At 48.0% G+C, this 19835-nt stretch overlaps 1 protein-coding gene across 1 annotated transcript in view; it reads right to left on the bottom strand.

Annotated features, from left to right (window-relative positions):
* Window positions 1-2007: 2007 nt before the first annotated feature.
* The window catches only part of NSMF (NMDA receptor synaptonuclear signaling and neuronal migration factor), a 36461-nt gene continuing 18633 nt past the window's right edge, over window positions 2008-19835 (bottom strand). Inside the window, exons 6-16 of the mRNA XM_009636311.2 lie at window positions 19332-19400; window positions 15016-15068; window positions 12866-12955; window positions 11088-11209; window positions 9346-9429; window positions 8220-8253; window positions 7616-7686; window positions 6400-6479; window positions 4666-4768; window positions 4198-4273; window positions 2008-2398 (exon numbers count right to left, since the gene is read on the bottom strand). Coding sequence (XP_009634606.1) covers window positions 2301-2398; window positions 4198-4273; window positions 4666-4768; window positions 6400-6479; window positions 7616-7686; window positions 8220-8253; window positions 9346-9429; window positions 11088-11209; window positions 12866-12955; window positions 15016-15068; window positions 19332-19400 — 880 coding nt within the window. The 3' untranslated portion in view covers window positions 2008-2300. The remainder of the gene's footprint in view (window positions 2399-4197; window positions 4274-4665; window positions 4769-6399; window positions 6480-7615; window positions 7687-8219; window positions 8254-9345; window positions 9430-11087; window positions 11210-12865; window positions 12956-15015; window positions 15069-19331; window positions 19401-19835) is intronic.

Below are 19835 nucleotides of genomic sequence, written 5' to 3'. Positions count from 1 at the left end.
CAGAAAGGGAGAGAGTTTTGTGTCAGCATTTTAATCCTGCCACTACCGTTTTCTTCTCCAAATAACACATGACTCCACACTTTCATTACACCTACAGCTACCACCTCTCACAGGCACAGCTGGTGGAAGCTACCATGTTCAGTAACAGAGAATTGGCATACATTTTGTTTTCTTTTTTATATCTGGCATTTTCTTCCAAAAGCTACAGCCCGGTGCCTGTCACCCCCTTCACCACAAGTCTGGAAAACATGACTGAGCCCAGAGGATACGAGTCCAGCCAGGGATGAGACGTAGCCACAAAACCTCCCAAGGTCAGGCCAGCTCAGCAGGGCGGCTTCCCGACACCTCCCAGCCAGAGGGGGAGGTGACCGCCCAGACTTACTTGGTTCAATGTGCTGCTTTCAATGACTTTAAACCATCCCTCTCACCTATTCCTCTCCCTACTTACTATATATACATGATTTCTTCAAAAGTTTTGCTATAAAACTGCTATAAATGTACAGGGTTCTCAGCAGTTCTGCTGAACTGCTCCCCAAAATTACAACCACAGATATGTCACAGGGGAAGGAGTACTCTACAGATCAGAACAACTAGTTCTTTTTGTACAAAAGAAGATTTGTACATATATTTTCCTTCACTTCACAATCAACTAATTTCAGATACCAGGAAACCAAGGTAATCCATCCCTGTTAGTTCTCCGGTATATTTTACTTCTGAAAGAAATAAGTCTTCTAAAAGAAATAATTGCCTCCCAGAACTGCCAGAATGACCTATGCAGACTGTAAGTAGCATTTATCCTCTGGACAGGAGAGTAGAAGATGAAAAAAAAAAAAACCTTCCCAAAATAAAAAACAACTCCCTGACCTAAACAAACAAAAAGTAAATATATTCCAAAATATATCCTCAGATGTCAAGTACAAATCTGGGTTCTCAAACCACGGCTGCTCTGACAAAGCTCTGGGTTTACTCTGTCCTACTCAGGAAGGGACGTGAGCAGCTCAGACCAATAAATGGGTCTTTTTAGCACTGGAAAAAGAGGTGGTTTATGCACAAACAACTGGCAATCAAGTGAGCGCAGGGAAGATTCAAACTCATGCTACAAACTCATGCTGCGCTCCTCCAGAAGCATTTTGTCCAAATGCCTCAGGGAACAGTCTTCTTGGAGCATTTCTGACGGTTGTGTGACTGCGCTGCGCCACACAGCAGACTAGAAAGAGAACTCGTCTCTCAACACGTAGCAGAACACTGGCATGAACACGTAATTACCATGGCTATTAATTTCTAATTCATTTTTATACCATAGTTAACCTGACGGAGGTTTCTCAGCCAGGTACTGTATTTCTAACCTAAAGTATTTCAGCAAAACTAAAGTCCCATAGTTTTGCAAGCAGCAAAATAGAAAGTAATAAAGTTGTGTCTAATTGGAGGAGAAATACACATTTGTGAGAGCACATACACTTAGTGCAACACAGCTACTCTGGAAGTAACGAACCAAACCGGATTAATCAATGCAGCAGACATGCAGGGTCTGCTAAGTTATGTTAAAACCATGTTTGCTGGTGATTAAATATGTCTACAGAAGATATATTACCATTCTGAATATATTTTCAAGCAGACCAAAAATACCTCATCTATTGGTTACTGGTGTGTTATTTTTAACTAATTAAATATTGGGAGGGATTTTACCCCTCTTGCTATAAAAATTGCACTTATTTTCTATTAAACAAAACAAAAGAATTAGATTTCAATTCTATATTCCAGTATATATTCACACTGAAACTGGATCGTCTTGATCTAAGCTTGCAGGAGTAGGTGTAGCAGTCCTTGCTCTCCAAGATCCCCAGCACAGAAGCTGTCACCAGTACAAACCCCTCCTTCCTCTGTGCTCTGGTCACTTCTTCATCATAGTGCATGGGTAATTGATTTTATTTTTTGTAAGAAAACCTGAGCTTCAAAAGTCTTTAAAAGGACCTGGAATCAAATCTGGCCCATTCTGACCCAAAACAGCTCAGTTCTTCAAGGAACTCCATCCTGTCCTCATTTCACACAGCTCCTCCTGAGACACCGCGGCTCTGACCCGAGGCGAGTGAGGTGTCAACCCCCTTCCCTTCAGTCTCTCTTGACCCAGGAGACACTCTCCTCCTGACACACTTCCGAGGGCTCCTTCTTCCCTCTCTTTAGCACTGCTGCCTCCTATAGGGCTTTGAAGGGCTCCCTGTGCCAATAAAAAAGTCTCTCTGCAATAAGCATGACTTCTTGGACACTAGTGATCAACTTATTCTCGTAAAGTCTTCTCCAGCTCATAAAATGTCATCGTAATCCAATAGTTTAGAGTGCTGGCGGGTCTTCCAGAGGCGGTAAAGGCGGAAGTCAAAGTAAGTCTCAATCATTTGCTTACCTAGGAGAAGTGAAACAAAGCAGAGGGGTTACACCCTGCAGCACAAGGGAGAGATGCGAGAAGCCGCAGCAGCAAAAAGACCCCAACCCACCTGTAGGCAGAAGCACAGGAGAACCCATCTATATGCCTCATTTGGAAAATACTGACATTCAGCCAAGGCATGTGAAGGTGCCCCTGAGAAGCAAGTGCCTTTTTAGATCTCCTCAAATCATGAAAAGCTCACGAATAACCCCCTGGCAGGGTTTGTCCATGGGGGTGGGAACTGAACACAAAGTCTGTCTCCAGACTTTGACCTCTCTTGTGCTGACTGCAGAAGGAGGGGCTGGGGGCTGTAGAGTATCAGCCAACAGCTCCAACAGCCTGCACAAGGCAACGTGGCACAGGGACTTAAAAAAATTACAAATCAAGAGTAAACCCATTGTAAAGATTTGCAGGGAACATTAAAAATAATTAACATGGAAAATTGAATTTTTTTTTTTTAAATTAACGTTAACAGGCTGTCTCTGTCCTGCAGAGCTGTCTTTTCTCACAGCAATGAGCACAACAGGACGCACTAATGCAAGTTCTGCAGCACTGGCACCTCTGATTGAAGGTGGGGGGGTTTGCAAGGCCATGCACACGGCTGGCGCTGGGGGCAGCAAGTGCATTTGAAAACACAAGGGCAAACAACCCCAGACTCCGAGACAGGGCTCAAGGAGGGGATTTTCGCTTTTGAGGCCTGATTAAGATTAGTTTCAGATGACTTTGCAAAGGATTAGAGAGGGTACACTATTAGCGCGTCCCAGATGGATCAAGGGGATAAATTCAGGTGTATTCTTCAGCCCAGCCTGCTGAAAGATCAACTGCTTAAATGCACACACAGAGAACCTGCTGCCTTGCCTGCCAAGCTGCACATAAACCCAGGAATTTCCCTGCAGGTTGCTCCTTGGCACACATGTAGGAGCATATTTGCTGTGGGATCTGCGCCAGCACTGCATACAGCTGGGTCCAAACCTCGAAAGGACACGCACAGAGCACTCTGTGCAGCACAAATATGCTCAACTCCCATACATTCCTATGACAGTAAGTGGGAGTTAAGAATAATCCATCAGTGCTGATGCCAGCTGTGAGCAGCAGAGGAAGTATCCACAGTGCTTATAGCCTAATGCTGCATGTTTTTATCTTCCAAGAGAACAAAATACCAAGGACTACAGCAAAGATAAAACAAGAGCAACTTCAGAGTAAGTCGACTGTATATCGCTTTTGAAACTGCACACATAATTAATTAGACTGACCAAAGAACAGGAAAAATTCTATAGCCCCTTGAAATATCTTGAGCTACAGGCAGCAAAGAGCAAAGCAGACCAAGATACAGAATGGCTGTAATGGGCTACATTGCAGTTGCTTGTTGGTGACACAACTTGCTCAGTAACAGTAAGAGATCCCTGCACACATGGTTGCAGCAAAGGTTCTGCTCCCATGTGCATCACTCCCATGGATTTCATATGCTCTAGTAATACGGCGAATCTCCTAAACTCAGCCTGGAAAGCAGCCTATTATTTAGGCTACTTTGCCACTACCAGTACCCTGGTAGAGGGCTCTGCAGCTTCAGGCACAACAAACAGGATAGCTGAAATGTGAACACGGAGGAATTGCAAGGGAAAAACCCAGGTTCAGCAAGCAAACTACACAAAGTGGTTACAAGTAAAGGAATGACCATGGCAGAGCTTAAGGGAGCTCAAAATTGCTTTTTCATGAAGATGCCCACTGAAGGAGGTAGGCTGATCAAGAAGATATGTCTTTGTACAGAAAAGAGATACCTTGAGCTGATAGTTCAAGTGGAGACTCAAAGGCAACCCTATAAGGATTCATTAAGTTTTTCAGATTCTGAAATAGCTGAAAGGAAAACATATCAAGAGTTAGCAGCTGAAAACAAAGGTGAACTCCAGGGCACCCAGAATTGCCCATCCTTGTTCCTTACCTCTAAAAAAACCTTCCACTACATGTCCTTTAGAACACCTAGCTCATCAGTAAATAAAATGCTTGGAATGACTGTTCCCCCCAAAGGCTTTGGTATCTGTCCCTTCCTGCGTGTTGCTTATCGTTCCTCCCCTGCCCTCTGGGGAAGGCACAATCCATAGGGTGGTTCGCCACTCATGGGACAGGATGGCAGCGTGTTTCCCCACAGCCGAAGAGGAAGGTTTAGATTTCACAGTGTGACTACTGACCCCCTGGGCTTGGTGCTACTCATCAGACATTCCCAGAGAAGCGATCCGGGAAGCTCTTACCTTCTCCCCATTGGGGTTTCCAAGAACGTAGCAGCCCATGATGTGAATGATATTTGGTTCAGGATTGACTTTACTCATCAGCCGACTCAACCTCTTCCAGAAGCTGGGAGAAACACGAAAAAACAGAATACATAATCTAAAAAAAATAAATAAAAATATCTATCTCCTCATACACATAAGTAATCACAAGGATGTGTGTGCACACACTGCTCAGAAGGGGCCTGAGGCTTGTAGCCCGAGGAGCAAGCTCCTCAGGAAGAGCTATTGGTTCTTAGACAAGGAAGAACAGGGGCAGAGCAAGGGCTGGAGGAGCAGGTCCGAGTCATGCTGTAGGGAAGAAGGAGCGGCCCATTGAGCCAAGGAAGCTCCGAGGTGAAGAGAAGGGAGCAAAATCCACCAGGAGTGCTTTTAGACTGACAGCTTTACTAAGCATCCTCTTTTTGTAGTAGTTCCCTCCAATTTCCTCTCTCTCATTTCTATCAACAATTACCCTTTCTGAATACGAGTGTTATCAGTGTGCTGGTTCATTTCCAGGGCATGAAATCAGCAGAGAGCAGCTGGGGAGGTCGTTCTTCCACACAGCTAGGGAGAGAACACCAAAGCAGGCTGTTCCATGTTAGCCAGCCAGTCAGACCCACTTTACATTTTGACAACTCCTGACCAGGCACACTGTGCCTAAGGGACATGAAAGACAACCGCCTCCCCTGTGCAGTGGGTTACAGCAGGCTTCTGCTGGGCTCCGAAGCCCTGTGGGGTCTGTGATCAGATTGCAGTGTAAGCTTTTCTCAGGACTCCCTCCCTCCCAGGCATGGACAGGTTGGATGCAGACACTCACTTCCAAGCATCCAAGTTTTCAGCTGTGTGTTCACAGCTTTCTGAAGGTTCCTGAATTACTGACTTCAGACCAACTATGCCTGGAAGACGTTCAGAAGCATGTATGTGCACACGTGCCTAAGAATTTTATTCACAGTGTTTATGCCAGAGCATGAGAGCACGCCGAACAGATGTTGATGTTCTCATGCCAACAAAAAGTTGTGTAGGAACAGGTTGGTATACATCCTCTCCCCCACAACGAAGCACTGCTAGCCAAGGAAGTTTGAGCCAGCACAAGCGAGCAGGCAGCAAAACAGGCAAAGCTTAACTCTCTGCAAGGAGAGGCAAAAGTGCCTCAGCAACTCCAGCTGACAGGCTGGCTTGTTAGTGAAAACCCCCCTCCGTCATGTGCTAGACTTTGAGCAGACTTTGCAGAGACAAATTCCATTTCCCCCTGCAATTACGAGGGCAGTTACTGGAGACAGCTTGGGGGGAATGGTTTGGATTTCTGCCACTAGTTGCCTGCTTAGAAATGCTATCTCAGCCACTTCTGAGCCACAGAGGCATGAGGTGCATGTTCTGGTTTCTTGTCAGCAAAGCCTTTGTGAGGAGAGGAAGCATCAGTTTTTTTCTTCTTTTGATAGTCTCTAGTCCAGACATACATTAACAGCAGATAAAAGCATAATCTGGTGACCTGCCCCACCTGGCTGCACCACCCCAGGGACAAGCTCAGCTCTGTCACCTTCACGGCTCCCCCAGAAGGAGCTGTGAGCTGCTATTGGGTCCCCCCTCAGCCTCCTCTTCCCCTCACCAAGCCACCCCAGCTCCCTCAACCTCTCCTTCTAGGCCACGTGCTACAAACATTCAGCAAACCCAGCAGAAAAATGCTAAGCAAGTCCAGAACATAACACAGCCACTCACAGGATCATATCTTCCTCCTTCTCCACTTTGGCGAAAGTGGCAACTTTGTTCTTTAACAAGTATAAGTGCCCGGGACCTCCCTGCAAGATAGAGACAGACAAATGCAAACCACTTAGCACAGGCCCTGAAGAAACAAAGCCTGGATGTGATTCTTGTCCGGCACAGCCATACCCAGAAGTGCCACAAGGGAGCAGAGCAGACACGCCCAGCTGGCACGGCTGCTGTAACCCCCATAGCAGACACCACATGCACTTGCTCAGGAAATATCACATATGGGGAGTATGTTGGGGGTTGGATTCTCTGGTTTTTACTGTTATATGCCCACCTCACTCCAGAAAAGCACAGTAATAGTCAAAAAAACCTTCATCGTGGGTGGCTGGAGAGTGATAGGGAAGACAAGAAAGTCCCTTTCATTTGGGGATGCTAGGGGACTTGCCGTGGTAGGCAGATGAGAAGCTGAGCAAAGCAGGGGTAAGCACACAAGATTTCACTGTAGAAGAACTTGCCTTTGGCAGTAGCAGGCATAAAAAGATTGAGCACAACATCAGGAAGATTAAGAGCTGCAGGTCAGTGTGCTGCAAACCCCACTATTTTGCACCATTAGGCACACGGGAGGGAGTTCAAGTTAGGTTACCTTCCTAACTTCTCATTTCAAGCTTCCTTGCACAGCTGCCAGGGAAGTCCAAAGCTGCACCCCTTGAGGAACAAGGGACTTGGGAAGGAAATCCCCAGCAAGCTCCAGATCCAGCAAGGCCTGAACATGCCCACCCACAGCTCGGCAAGCCTCTACTCCGACCCCTCTCCCGCGTACGCCGGCCTCCAGCTCCAAGCTGTGCCATCTGCCAGTCCGATTCACAACACCCACCACTGCCACTGTCATACTGAAAACTGTAACCATCAGACTGCAAATGCTTGTTCCTTTCTCTGAAATCCTCCTTTCGAGGTCTGCGCTAATGCTGGTTTGCCTGGGTTTCCTTGAAAGCAGCTGAGCAGCAGCCCAGCTCTGGAGTTGGCCACACTAAATCAGATTTTATTTCCTGCTATCACAGCAACGTGAGACTGCTTGTTGTCTGGGGAAGTGAGAAATGAAAGCCATATGCACTCAGTTCCTTCAACAGAACCTGGCTTTGGAGTATTGGTTCCTCTATGTAATTTTCCCTGTAGAAAAAGACAAATTTGTAACAAACCACCCAAGCGCTTAACAACTTTCATGTACCTGGCAAAATATCAGCATCTTCCAGATTTTGCAGCCTTTCCGATAAATGTTAAGCTTCTTCTCTATTTCCTCTGCAAAACACATGTCGGAAAAGATGAACCACAGAAGAAGTTAAAAATTAATCTTATTTCTTCTCACTTCAGTCCTGAAGGCAGGAGGCTGAGCTGTGAGAGTGCTCAGCACATATTCCCACCGACGTCAAAGCAAAACCTTTGTTTTCATGCTGTAGAAAGCGGGAAACCCCAGCACATCCCAGGGCAGAGAAGGCACAGTGCAGCACCAGGCACTGCTCTGCAGTGACCACAGCACTGTGCCAGACCCTCCGTTAATGCTCCCGCTCACCTACAAGGGTACGATGAACCTTTGCTGCCCTGTGCCTCAGCTTCCCTTTCATAAACAGGGAGCTTGGCATAGAAAATGGACTACTGAAGCAAAGTTTTATTACTGCAGCACATCCAACAGCAGCCACCTGACTGTCGGGTGTCACTGGGGTGATAAGAACACCTTTATGACCGGCAGCCGAGGACAGGGCAGTGGAGCGACATATGGATCAGTTACAGTTGCAACAGGCAGGAGTTAAGAAAAGGAAATAACACTCACATACCTAGGATGTCATCAAAGGTGGCATGTTCATGGTCCTGGAAACCAAGAGAGAAGACGTATCAAGATTCACTGTTACTACACCAGCTCCCATGTGATTATTATAGTCTCTAATATCACACACAATCCCATTCCCAAGCAAACACATGCTCTAAGAGCACGGTTGTACCAACTGATGGCTGCTAGTCACATCACAGTGACTGCCACCCTAAACCACGTCTCAGCAAAGAAGCTGAAGACTGAATGGTCCATGAAGACCAAGCCCATCCAAAGCCTTGGAGATGAATCCTGCAGACAAGTCCAAAGCACATACCATCAGGTGCAGTCAGCATCAAAAACATATTTGCCTCTTGGCCCATGTTTCCGCCATTACACGCATCCAAGCTGGCTAACAAACAGCCACACTCCCTGCCTCTGGCACAGCAGGGTCATCAGGACAACCGTACAATGCACAGAGAGGCAGCAAAGCTAAACCCCCCAGCAGCACTGCCTGCTGCACATGGAGACTGAGTTTTCTGGGCTGTCAGTCCAACACTTCCCTTTAAAATTAAGTGAATATAAAGTAATTAGGAAAAAGAGACCCATGACTCCTTGCTGGTGTTTCAGACGCCTGCTCAGGCAGGACTCCTAGTGAAAAATCAAGGCTAAATTCACGACTGACAGGGATGCACTGCTGTACACAGGGTGATGGGGTTCATGGTCCACTGCAGAGCTCCTAGGTCCTGCTCATCCTGTCTAAGGATGAGCATAAGGAGGAGCCCTAAGCCTGGCAACACACAGCTCTGCTTGTGTGCTCAGGCCTGCCCTGTCTTCCCTTCCCTTGTTAATCTCCCTATGCTGCCTGGCTGTGCCTGCATAGTCTGGCAGCCCACATGTGCTATTTTCACCACGCCTTACTCTTCCACCTAGACCCGAGTCCCCAGAAAGCTACTCCAGACCTCAAATCTGGGTTCAGCACACCCCCCCCAGCCCTTTCCTGATGCTTTTCCAAATCACATCAGTGTTTCAGAATCACTGTAACAGGAATTAGGGATAGGTACACACACACACACACACACACACAAAAAAAACCCTTCTCTGCACAAAGCCTGCTCCCACACATCCAGACATAGCAGAAGTGATATACTTACGTAGAGAATGGGGATGATAGAGGGATCGTCCCTGCGGATAATAGTTGGGACATACTCTGCTTTGGGCACCTTGGAAGAAATGAGCTGGTAGGGGAAAAAAGAAGTGCAACAGCATGAGGAGAAGTCAGTCAAGTCTGGGCAGAAGCACAAAGGCTGTGATAACAGTGCCCTGTTCAGTTGTTCTCGGGAGTTACCCAAACTAGCAACCAATCCAGCCTATCTGCATCCCTGGAGAAGGTCGTCCAAGCCTTTGGTCTGCTACAGAGTGCCCCCCAGGGCCTGCAAAGTACCCCCGGGCCTGCCAAGTACCCCTGTGTGTCACAGTCTCCTCAACCCCCAACAAATGAGCACACAGCTCTGCCCAAAGGGCAGGACTGAGTCTGAGACAACAATTTGTAAAGGGGAGACCTGTGCACACAGAGGATGAAGAAGCTTGTGCGTCACCACGAACGGCTGTATCCCAGTATGATCACTTCTGTACAGACTTCCTCTGTGCAAGGGTCTGTGCTTCTGGCTGTAGAGGACTGTTCAAACTGGCACGCATCACTGGCTGGTGGTGGGACAACTGCATGCCTGAACAGGAACCAGCCAAGGGATGAAATGGCATCAGGCAGAGGTAGGCACACAGCCTGTAGGATGTCAGGCAGATGCAGGTTGCCTGGCAAGCCCACAAGGATGGGCCTGCCATCAGCACAAGCCAAAGGGCTACAGGAACATGGGCAATTTGACTGTGTGGGGGATTTCAGGCACCCTCTGTCCATCGCTGTGAGAGCGGAGCAGGCAGTACAAGTATTTACAAGCTGGTGGGCTTGTAAGTGCAGCCTAGGTTCCAGCTTGGGCTGGCTTCAAAGCCCTCCCTCCCCCCAGGCAGCACATCACTGCTTCGGCCACACGGGAGTTAACGTAAGGTTTCTGAAGAGGCACAATACACAGAGTCCAGGGATGAACAATCATCACATACAGCACCTGGAGAGACACACCAGAGGTGTCAAGGGCTGAACAAACCCAAGTGTTGGGTTCTTAGTGTTTGGATCTCACCTGGTCACTTTGCCCTGAGGGTGCTTTAAGGCTGAGTCTGCACAGACAGCCTGGGAACACACAGAAAAGCAAACTGTCTCCCTGTCCTTCACTCTTCCCAAGCCTTAGCAGGACCCATTCAAACCTAGTACTGCTGTGCTGGACTAGCGGTGCTGCCCTGAGAATAAGCTGGAAGCTTGAGACCCCACTTTGCCTGAGTGCTTGTGCATGTGGCCAACGAAGGGATGTATCAGAACCTGGTCCTGTCTGCCAAACTCCACAGAGCAGAGCAGGGGGGAGCACATGGGGAAGCCTAGCACCAAAGAATGGTAAAAGAGCAGAAGGCACCTCAAAGAATGGCATATAGCTCCAAAGCAAATCCAGCAAATAACAGGAGGGAGGGACTGCTGGGACTGGGGACTCAGGTCTCTATCATCAGGGTTATCGAGACTCAGACTAACTCGAGTCAGTGTTGGTGACAGTCCTGCTCTGATTTGGGGTTGGACTACAGGTCCTTCTGCTTCTAGTTTTCTTTCAACACATTATCCCCAGCAATAACAGATGCTGAATACCATGTCATGTCTTGGCTGATCTCTGAGTGACCCTCAGGCACACCTGAAGAGTTGCCTATACAAAAGACTTCCCACGAAGATCCTAAACTTAGCAGCTCTGAAAGGACAGGCAGAGCCCGAGTAGACTCAGGTAGCCAAGCTGGAAACCCTCACCATTATTTTTGGTGGAATAAAGTCTTCTCCGTCACATGCCATGGCTTCAAGTTCCTTTTCTGCTTCCCAGTTCAAGTCAAAGTCGCCCTCCAAAGTGCCGCAGGAATCCTGAAGATCATGGCCTGCCAGAACAAAGTGCGCATTACAAGGGCAGAACAGCTTGCCTTCCCCACTCGATCCTGTCTGGCAGCTACCTTGCAAGAGGTACCACAAGCCATGAGACTTGTGCCCTCCTTTCTTCCACAGAGCGATAGACACCACACTTTGGAGCTGGTGTCTCTAAACAGACAAACACTTAACGAATGAAATTGCACACACAGAGCCCGATACCACACATCACAAACTTGGTGACTGTGAGAGTGATGAAAAGTCAGCTTTCAAATGCTAATTCACAACAGTCATCCTGTCATTTCAGAAATGGAGGAGGAGACAGAAGGCAGACAGACTCTCTATGCTTTAACATTGCCAAGCTGATGAACAAAAGTCCAAAGACTTCAAAGCTGGTCTCCTTGTAATAATTACTGCTCTGAATATGTCTTCTGAGTGATTAGAAAGAAACTCTGCCTTGGTGGTCAAACTGATCCTGGCAGAGAAGTCCCAGAGCGTGAGGACAGCCGTAGCAAACACAGTAGTATTGCAACAGTATACTTGAATTTGCTCTCCAAATTGACCTTACCTGTTGGCCTTCAATGCCTCCTGGGGAAAAAAATATCTGGAAGGAATATAATTGACCATTAAAGGTTAAAAATAGAGATGGTTCCCTGAAGCCAGGGACTGAGGAAAGAGAACCGAGATGCCTCTGTTTGTGCCTTTTGGGATGTCCGCGTGTCACTGGGCAGTGCCTGGAGCCTGTCTGAACCATGTCTTTTCCATTCGCCTCTGAGTTAGCTGAGGGAGGAATCAGACTGCAAAGGAACAATCGGGTCATGTTTTGAACCTGGCCTTTCCTACATCACCCCCTACAACCTGGTACAGTGTCTTCTACAGCTAGGAAGGCTGGAACTCATGCTTACCTGGTAGGTCAGTTCATTTCATTAGTGAAATTCATTTACAATACAACCCATTCCAACATGGGCACACTCATAGCAGCCAAGTCCCTTACCTACAGGATTTCAGTAAAGTCTGGGTAAAACAGCCATTCCCTTTATAAAAAGACAGTGGGAAGATGCTGGCATTTCCTTCTCTAAATTAACACAACAGCATCTCAGTCCCCACAAGCAGAACATCACGGCATTACTGGGGATTCCCAGAGGAATTCCTGGCAGCCCAAATGAAGATCAGATTGCCCCAAGCTATCATCTGTGCAACCAGCACAGCCAGGAAATCAAAGCTACATCTCATGGAGTGCTGCAGCTGTGCTCTTGAGCTATTCTAGCCTAGGAAAGAGCTCACAAGGGGCCCTTGCACAGGAAGCCAGGTTAGCCCCACTGTGGTGAATGTAGCCTTCGACTGGTGTGCTTCCAGGTCGGTTGTTTCAGTCCCGAGCGAATAAGGGATGATGGGAACAGAGGGCTGTAAGAGGGCTGTACCACTGGGTATCCTTTGGCAATAGCACAGTAACATGAGGTTAGATGCGTTGTGCTCTACAAATAAATATTGGTACACACAGATGGACAGGTGCATATACCTGGAGTGTATTTTGCTCAGATCTCATGAAACTAAAAAAGGATCACAGATGGGACAAAAGGGCACAGAGGAGTTACTCCAGTGGGACTCCAGTCAACACCTCAGCTGGAGGGTTCGGCCACAGGAGGAAGCTCAAAGGACTCAGAACTCACTTTCTCGAGAGTCATGGAAGGAATCAGCTTTGATGGGAGTCGGGTCACTCCAGGACCTGCTGAAGCTCCTCTCACGCCGTTCGGCAAATGCTAGGATAAAACCAAAGCACGACATTAACAGACTCCAAAGCCACCTCTGTTGCTGCCAGCAAAACAAAACAGCCAGTAGATTTCCACCAGAGCTACACATCACGGACTCCCCTGTGCTTGTTCTTCCACTTCCATACAGCAAACAAGGGTCTGTCTGCTAGGCAGCAGAAGACACAGTGCCCACTTTCTGAGCAGGACCATTATGGGGTCTGTAACACAAAAAGGACGATGCTTGATGGTCTCTCCTTAAACACACACTGCTCAAACCTCAGTTTAATCAAAGCTATTCCACTGTCCCATTGTAAATGCTCTGACTCAGAGGCCTCAGAGAAGTTGTACTCAACAGCTAATGGCACACACATGACCAGAAGGAGGCAGTAGTTCTCTAGTCAGTTCTCCCTTCACATCTGTTTTTGGGCAGGAGCTCTCTTCATTGTCTAGTGACATCCCAATCACAGCTGGATCAGAGGGCGGCCCCTGAAAAACTCATGCTTTCTAAATTTTGTACCAAAAGAAGAAATCCTTCAGCTTTTGCTTGCCTGCACTCTTGTGAGGACACCCCTCACTTTTTTTTTTTTTCCCTTTCTCCTAAGGGGCATTATATTGTTTGTACTGGCATTTCCCAAGCAGAATTCAGGGAGCTTGGCCCAGCTGGCTACACCGCAGGCAAATTCCTGGGAACTGCCAACCACAATGTCTGAGTTGGCAAGCCCATGTGAGAGCCATTACGCCTAGATTAACAGCCACTTATAGCCACTAATACCTATTTCTGGTAGCAGACAGAGCAAGTTTGCTGCAGTGTATCTAGTAACAGCCTCTCATGTTAGTGGCACAGGAATTCACTGCAGATCTGCATTACAAGAGCTGAGAAGCAACCTGTCCTCTGCTGCAGTGTGTCCAAGTGTGGGTGTCCAGGGAGACAAATCACGCAGAAAGTTCTTCAGGTGATCTCCATCCTCAGCTTTCATTTAAAACCAGGTATTTAGCTATTGCACACATGAAGAAAGCTTTGAAAACATGACCCGAGAGTTACCAAGGCAGAAGCATGCCTGAACTTCCAGACAGCTCTAGGGGGAGGTGAGCCCTGTTCATTTCAGGCAGTGCTAACTCAGATGCCAATAAAGACGCTTTAAAGGGCAATGCTGTTTGCTGTTCACTTCCCAAGGCATACGAGAAAGGAGGGGTAAGCATGCAAATTCAACTCAGCAAGGCTTTGCTGTGGGCAGCCTGTACATGATGCCTGGCCAGGAGGTGAGAAGAACAAGCTGTTTCCTCTTCTGGAGCAATCCTCAGCTCTTGGGAGCTGGTTACACCATTCTGAGCCCATTTTACAGCAATAAGGGACTTGCCCCAACCAAGTTACGGAGGAGTGTTGCCTTCCTCAGGGAAAGGGAACTGCCATTTCCCAGGCCTAAGAGGTGATTTCTTCTCCAGTGAGGCATAACACTTCTTTATTTCCCCCTTGTTCCAATCTCTTCCCTGATCCTCTTCTTTCTCCCTTCCACCGTCCTCTCAGCTCCCACCAGACAACCTTCCACCAGGTCCTGCCATGGAGATGGTGGTGGGACAGGGGAGGAGAAAAGAGAAAGCTGCCAGCCTGTGCAGCACATGAAGTACCGACCGTCCCCGAGGAGCCACAGCTGGTCTGCAGCTTCAGTATGAGGCCAGGCAGCCCTCGACAGCTCTGCTGAACGCTCAGCTCTGGTTCTCCTCACAAGTGTCTACAGCAGCGATCACTGAAAAATCACACGCACGTGGGACAAGGATGCTGCAGCCTTCCTTCCACTCCTTGCACTGCGGCCACAGAGATCTCCCACAGCCAAGGCAGAGGGTCCTCAGAAATAGCTTACAGGCTGCTTGCAGACATCTGTGTGTCCTGGAGACTTGAAACAACCTGGCTGCCTTTTTGGTAGAGTAAAATGGCATCAGCAGGTCAAATCCTTTCTCTAGCCAAATGCTAGGTCCTTTCTACCTGCATCTGTGTACAACGTAGGGTTCCCTGTGTCCCACCGGCACAAACACCAACTCCTCACAGCCACATCTTACAGGTGCTCACTTACTTTGTGCTTTAACCCTTCGGCTCCCCACCATGCGGAGGTGCTTCCGAAAATTCCTGAAAGAAAGGCCAAACAAAATCTCTGAGAAAGGTAATATGAAGCCATACTTGGGCCCAGCACTTGAAAAAAAAAAAAAAAAAAAAAGATGAAAAAAAAAATTGGGAAGACAGTGTATTTCCTTCTGGGCATTCAAAAGCTGGAGACCGGGTTCCCAGCCTGCACCTACTCAGTGCTGGGGATGGTTACGTTTTTCAAGAGTGTGGCTGTTTATTCTGAACTCCCTGGGCTGGTGGTACAGGGCAAGTGAGGTCCTACATGGCAGTCCCGTTCTCACGGCCTGCTTCTCATGGCTTACTATGACTAAGGCACCTGTGCTGTAAATTTGCTGAAGACGTTGCCACCGCCCATGCTGGCAATGCTCCCTCTTCCCCTGGTAAGCAGCAGCGGCTGCTCCCCTCTCCTTTCTTCCACACATGCTTCAGCGGAGAAGCGAGGTGCCCAGGCTCTGCCCAGCTAGGCAGCATGCACACACCATGCTCGTGGCTGTGCGTGTTCCCAAACACTTCACAGCAGCTGCTAAAATCCCACCCATGCTGTTAGCAACCATGCAGCCCATACTGCTCTCCGGAGCAAAGAGCTGGGAAAGACTGAAGCAGCTTCTTCCTTCTCAGACAGCACTGCTAAGCGAGGCTGAATGTCCTCGTGGGCCCGCTCTTTGCTAACGCTGCCTGCCTGACCATGTGCTTCCCTGCCCAGGACTCACAGGCAGAGTTCAGTGGGGCTGCAGAGTGCACAGCTCCAGAGGAAAGTCCACCAGAGGGTAAGCTTCGGGGAGCAGTTACACTTTGTAGTCAGGTCTGTGTAAAACAGACTGTCCTGGCTGCTCCTGAGAGACCACGGCAAAGGGCCTCTTCGTCTAGCCCTGCTGAGTGCAAGAGACCTGTTTCCCTTAGTTTCTCCTCACTCACCTAGACAGGATCCAAACAGGACAGGAACCAAACAGGACACCAGAAGAGACAGAGGGAAGCAGCAGCGGGTGGACTAGCAAGAAGAGCATCACTCCTCTGTGAACTCTGCTTAGGGTGTCTTCACCCTGCCCTGCAGCACCCATGTCCCCAGGGATGTCGGTGAGCCCATGTACCAGCAGCCTGCATGGAGTGAGGGATCCTCCCTAGATTCCCTCCTGCCCCACCAACATACACCGCAGACATCAAGCAACAGGGACTACTGCTGGTGAAAGAGGTAAAACAACAAATCGTCCGGCTCACACACAAGTTAGTGGGATGAGTAAGGACATGTTAACAACCATGCAGATGCTTTAGCAAACTAATTGGACTAGAAAGACACTTCCAGCACCAACATCAAGTTGTTCCGAGCAAGTCAGATATGTCTACTCCAATACAGAGACATCAACCCAAACACAGCCCTCATGGGAATGAGAGCGCTTAACCCACGCCACCTTCTGCACTGTCCCCTGCTTTGGCCTTGGACCTCCTGTTGTCATCAGGAACCAAATTCAGCAACTCAAGAAGGAAAACTAGCAGCTGGGTAGCGAAGCTGGGAGCAACATTATTCCATGACAAATTTCCATCTGCGCTTGGGCTATTAATGTTCTTTTACAAAGCTTTATTTTAGCTCTACTTGGGTCCAAGAAGACTCACTGCCATGGATCAGACAACTGCCCCCTTTAGACTAAAATAATTTGCTTCACTAAGCCGTGCTGGACCGGCTCTATGTACAAAGCCTTCTAGAGCATGTCATGACTGATAACATGGGGTGTCTTACTGCATTCAATTAAAATCCAAATAAATACAATATTTTAAGGGAATCAGGGTTGTTCTTCACACAGAAAGGACTTAGCCATACCTTGTAGCTCATCAGAATGAAAACATTTATGGTCCATTGCGAGACGAAGATCATACCAGACACTAAGACCATACCAGACACTGAGCACCAATGTTAATTGCCAAGGCCACTGTTACATCCTTTGGGCTTTTGGCATTTTGGAGTAAAATCCATTTTTCTGTTAAATGCTCAACTGTCCTCTCCACAGAAGATCTTCTGGGGGGCAAGGGGCATAAAGCAGTCTTTGCCATGGAAGAGCGATACTCCCAGCTTGGTCCCTCCCATGAGCGTGGGTTGAGATCAGCTCTCTAGACATCTCCTAAATACTGCTGAGAGCAGCTCCAAGGAGAATCCAGCTGCTCAAGGCTAGCCATCACACTAAATGCTCCGAGAATGGGACAAAGGCCTTCCCCCTGCCCCCCCGCTCTTCTAGAAAAAATGCACTTTGGAAAGGAGGTGCAAGCCTAGGACTGCCTCTTAATGTGGGCACCTTCTGAGGGCTTTTTGCAGGTGTATTGGTCCTCAGACCCCTCTGTGCTTGTAACGTGAGCACAAAAGGACAGCACAGCACCCCTGGGGGAGCTGCAGTCTGCTCTATGAGCACTGGGGCTACATAAACCTGCCCAGTCTTCCTGCCTGCCCCCTGCAATTGCACCCAGAAAACCCAGCGTTATTTGATCACTAGAAAGATCTCTTCACCCATCAATATTCAACAAGCATCCCTCGAGTTACAGTGATAAAATCTCCTTATTACTCCCTTTCCTGAACACTCCTCCTCCTGACAGACTCCAGCTTGCCATGCAGTCTGCGGGACCCCATGCCACCCACACGGTATCCATCCCAGCCAGAGGGTCTCCAAGACACAGCAGCCCCACTCCACGGCTCTGCCTGAAGCAGCTCATTTGCACTCTGCAGAGAAGCCTTTTCATTAACCAAACAGAAGTCAACGACAGAATTACTGACATATACCAACACTCTGCAAAACTCCCAACAGCACCTCTCACATTCTCCTCCCCAGCTCCTCCTTGCAGCAGTCACAAGGTTCAGCAAACCACTGGGCATCACTCACTCTGGAGGCCACATCCATTGCGTGCCATGACACACAAACCAGCTTCCCTGCACACCCAGACACACAGGGCCAAGCACCGAAGGGGTTGTGTGGTAACAACTCAACTTCCGAAACACCCGAGGCTGTGAAAGGCTGCCCAACAAGCATCCCAAACTGCAGTGGGGCTGGAGTCCTCCCCACTCCCTGGAGAAGAGCTGAACACTAACTGTTGGGCAATCCTTACAGCTGGCCAGGGTCTGCTGGCACAGCACAGCCACAAGCTCATCATTGCTATCCTATCATCTCTTTATCAGGAGATAAGTGCAGATGGGCTGTACAAACCTGCCGAGACCTTCAGTGTCCACAGGAGGAGGAGAAGGGACACGCTGACCACTCAACACAAGGACGACATGAGTCTGTCCTCTATCCTGACTACACAGCATCACCAAGGTATACAACTCCTACTCCTGTACCTGCAAGCCACGTGAACAAGCCGTTTTCTAACAAAGACTCGCCTCCGTCTAAAAAATTCTGAGAAATCTCTTTCTTTTTAAAGATACACTGTCTATTTATTTACTGCATCTTTAGTTTTGATTCTTATTTCTCTTCATTATTAATGAAAAAAACCCACCACCCTTAAGTTGCTAAATAAATAAATAAAAAAAAAATCTTCCTGGCAATTTCCCAGTTAAGCAAACCTCCTGTTTTTCTCCCACTTTGTTTTGAATAGTGCTGAAGTGATCATGGCAGTTCTTAACCAATCACACAAATGCTGTGTTATCCTTCCCAGGAGGCTGCCAAAATACATGAGCTTTGGCACATTTAAAAAAAAAACCAAAAACTAACAGTTCTGATTAAAACAGTGGCTAAGTGACGTGCCCTGTGAAGCCAGCAGAGGGAAACCAGGACCTTTCTGTAAGACAAGGAATCAGTCCCCATCCCCTTTTCCTTCCTTTCTGTTCTTTAAAAACAAATTAAAGAAAATACACTTCCGGTCACTAGACACGTTAATTTTGCCTACGTCTCAGATTTCTGAGGTGCATTTGTAGATGTAGTAACAGCACATAAAAGTATTCGGTTAACCTCAAATTCCAAATATTGGGGAGAGGGCCAGGGAAATTGCATCTTTAATTTTTTTATATATATAATAATATATTTTTCTGACTGAAACACAGATCCTGCATATTATATTTGGAAGCTTAAAAGAAGCTTGACAGTGTTCCTTTAAGAAGATGGAGATCAGCTATCTTGAGCACTGCAGCATCATTCACCTCCACATTTCCAACACAGCCACTGCTAGTGTCCCTACAAACAGTAACACAGACAGGGACAACCACGTTCAACGTCATCAAGAGTCACTAATGACACCCGAAGGGCCCATGCAACACCAGGCAAGGTTATGGCTATGGGAGAAAATGGGCCCTACCTCTGTATAACAGCTGCAGAATCATTCTCTCGTTTTCGTCTCTTCCTCTCTGCGTAGCCCCTGAACGCCCTGGGAAACCATTTTAAGCCATTAACCAACTACACAGCTTTGAACTGGGGGAGGACATGAAACACAGACAGGAAAGCTCTCACCAGACAACAGAGAGAGATCAGACTGACCAAGGAAGACAGCCAGCCCTTGCAGGACTGCGTGCGAGTCAGGGGGCAGGCAAAACACTCACCAAACCAAAGGTCCTCACTCTCTAGGGTAGGTGGCTGGACAAGCAGTTGTTCCTAAAGCAAACATAAGAGAGGCCAGAACATGGCCCAAAGAACGGGGCTGAGCAACCATCATCCCTGCTACAGAGGAATGGACCTAGGAGACTGCAGACACAAATCCTCTGTACACCAGGATCAAGAGGGACAAAAGTATGCTAGCAACTGTAGTCTCCATTACGAAGATGAGGATGGTTGCGGTGTGATCCATGTAGGCCTACCAGGTGCA

Source organism: Egretta garzetta, unplaced genomic scaffold (assembly GCF_000687185.1).
Source record: "Egretta garzetta isolate BGI_Z169 unplaced genomic scaffold, ASM68718v1 scaffold143, whole genome shotgun sequence".
In the NCBI taxonomy this organism is placed as follows: Eukaryota; Metazoa; Chordata; class Aves; order Pelecaniformes; family Ardeidae; genus Egretta; species Egretta garzetta.
This window is presented reverse-complemented; position numbering and strand designations above follow the sequence as displayed.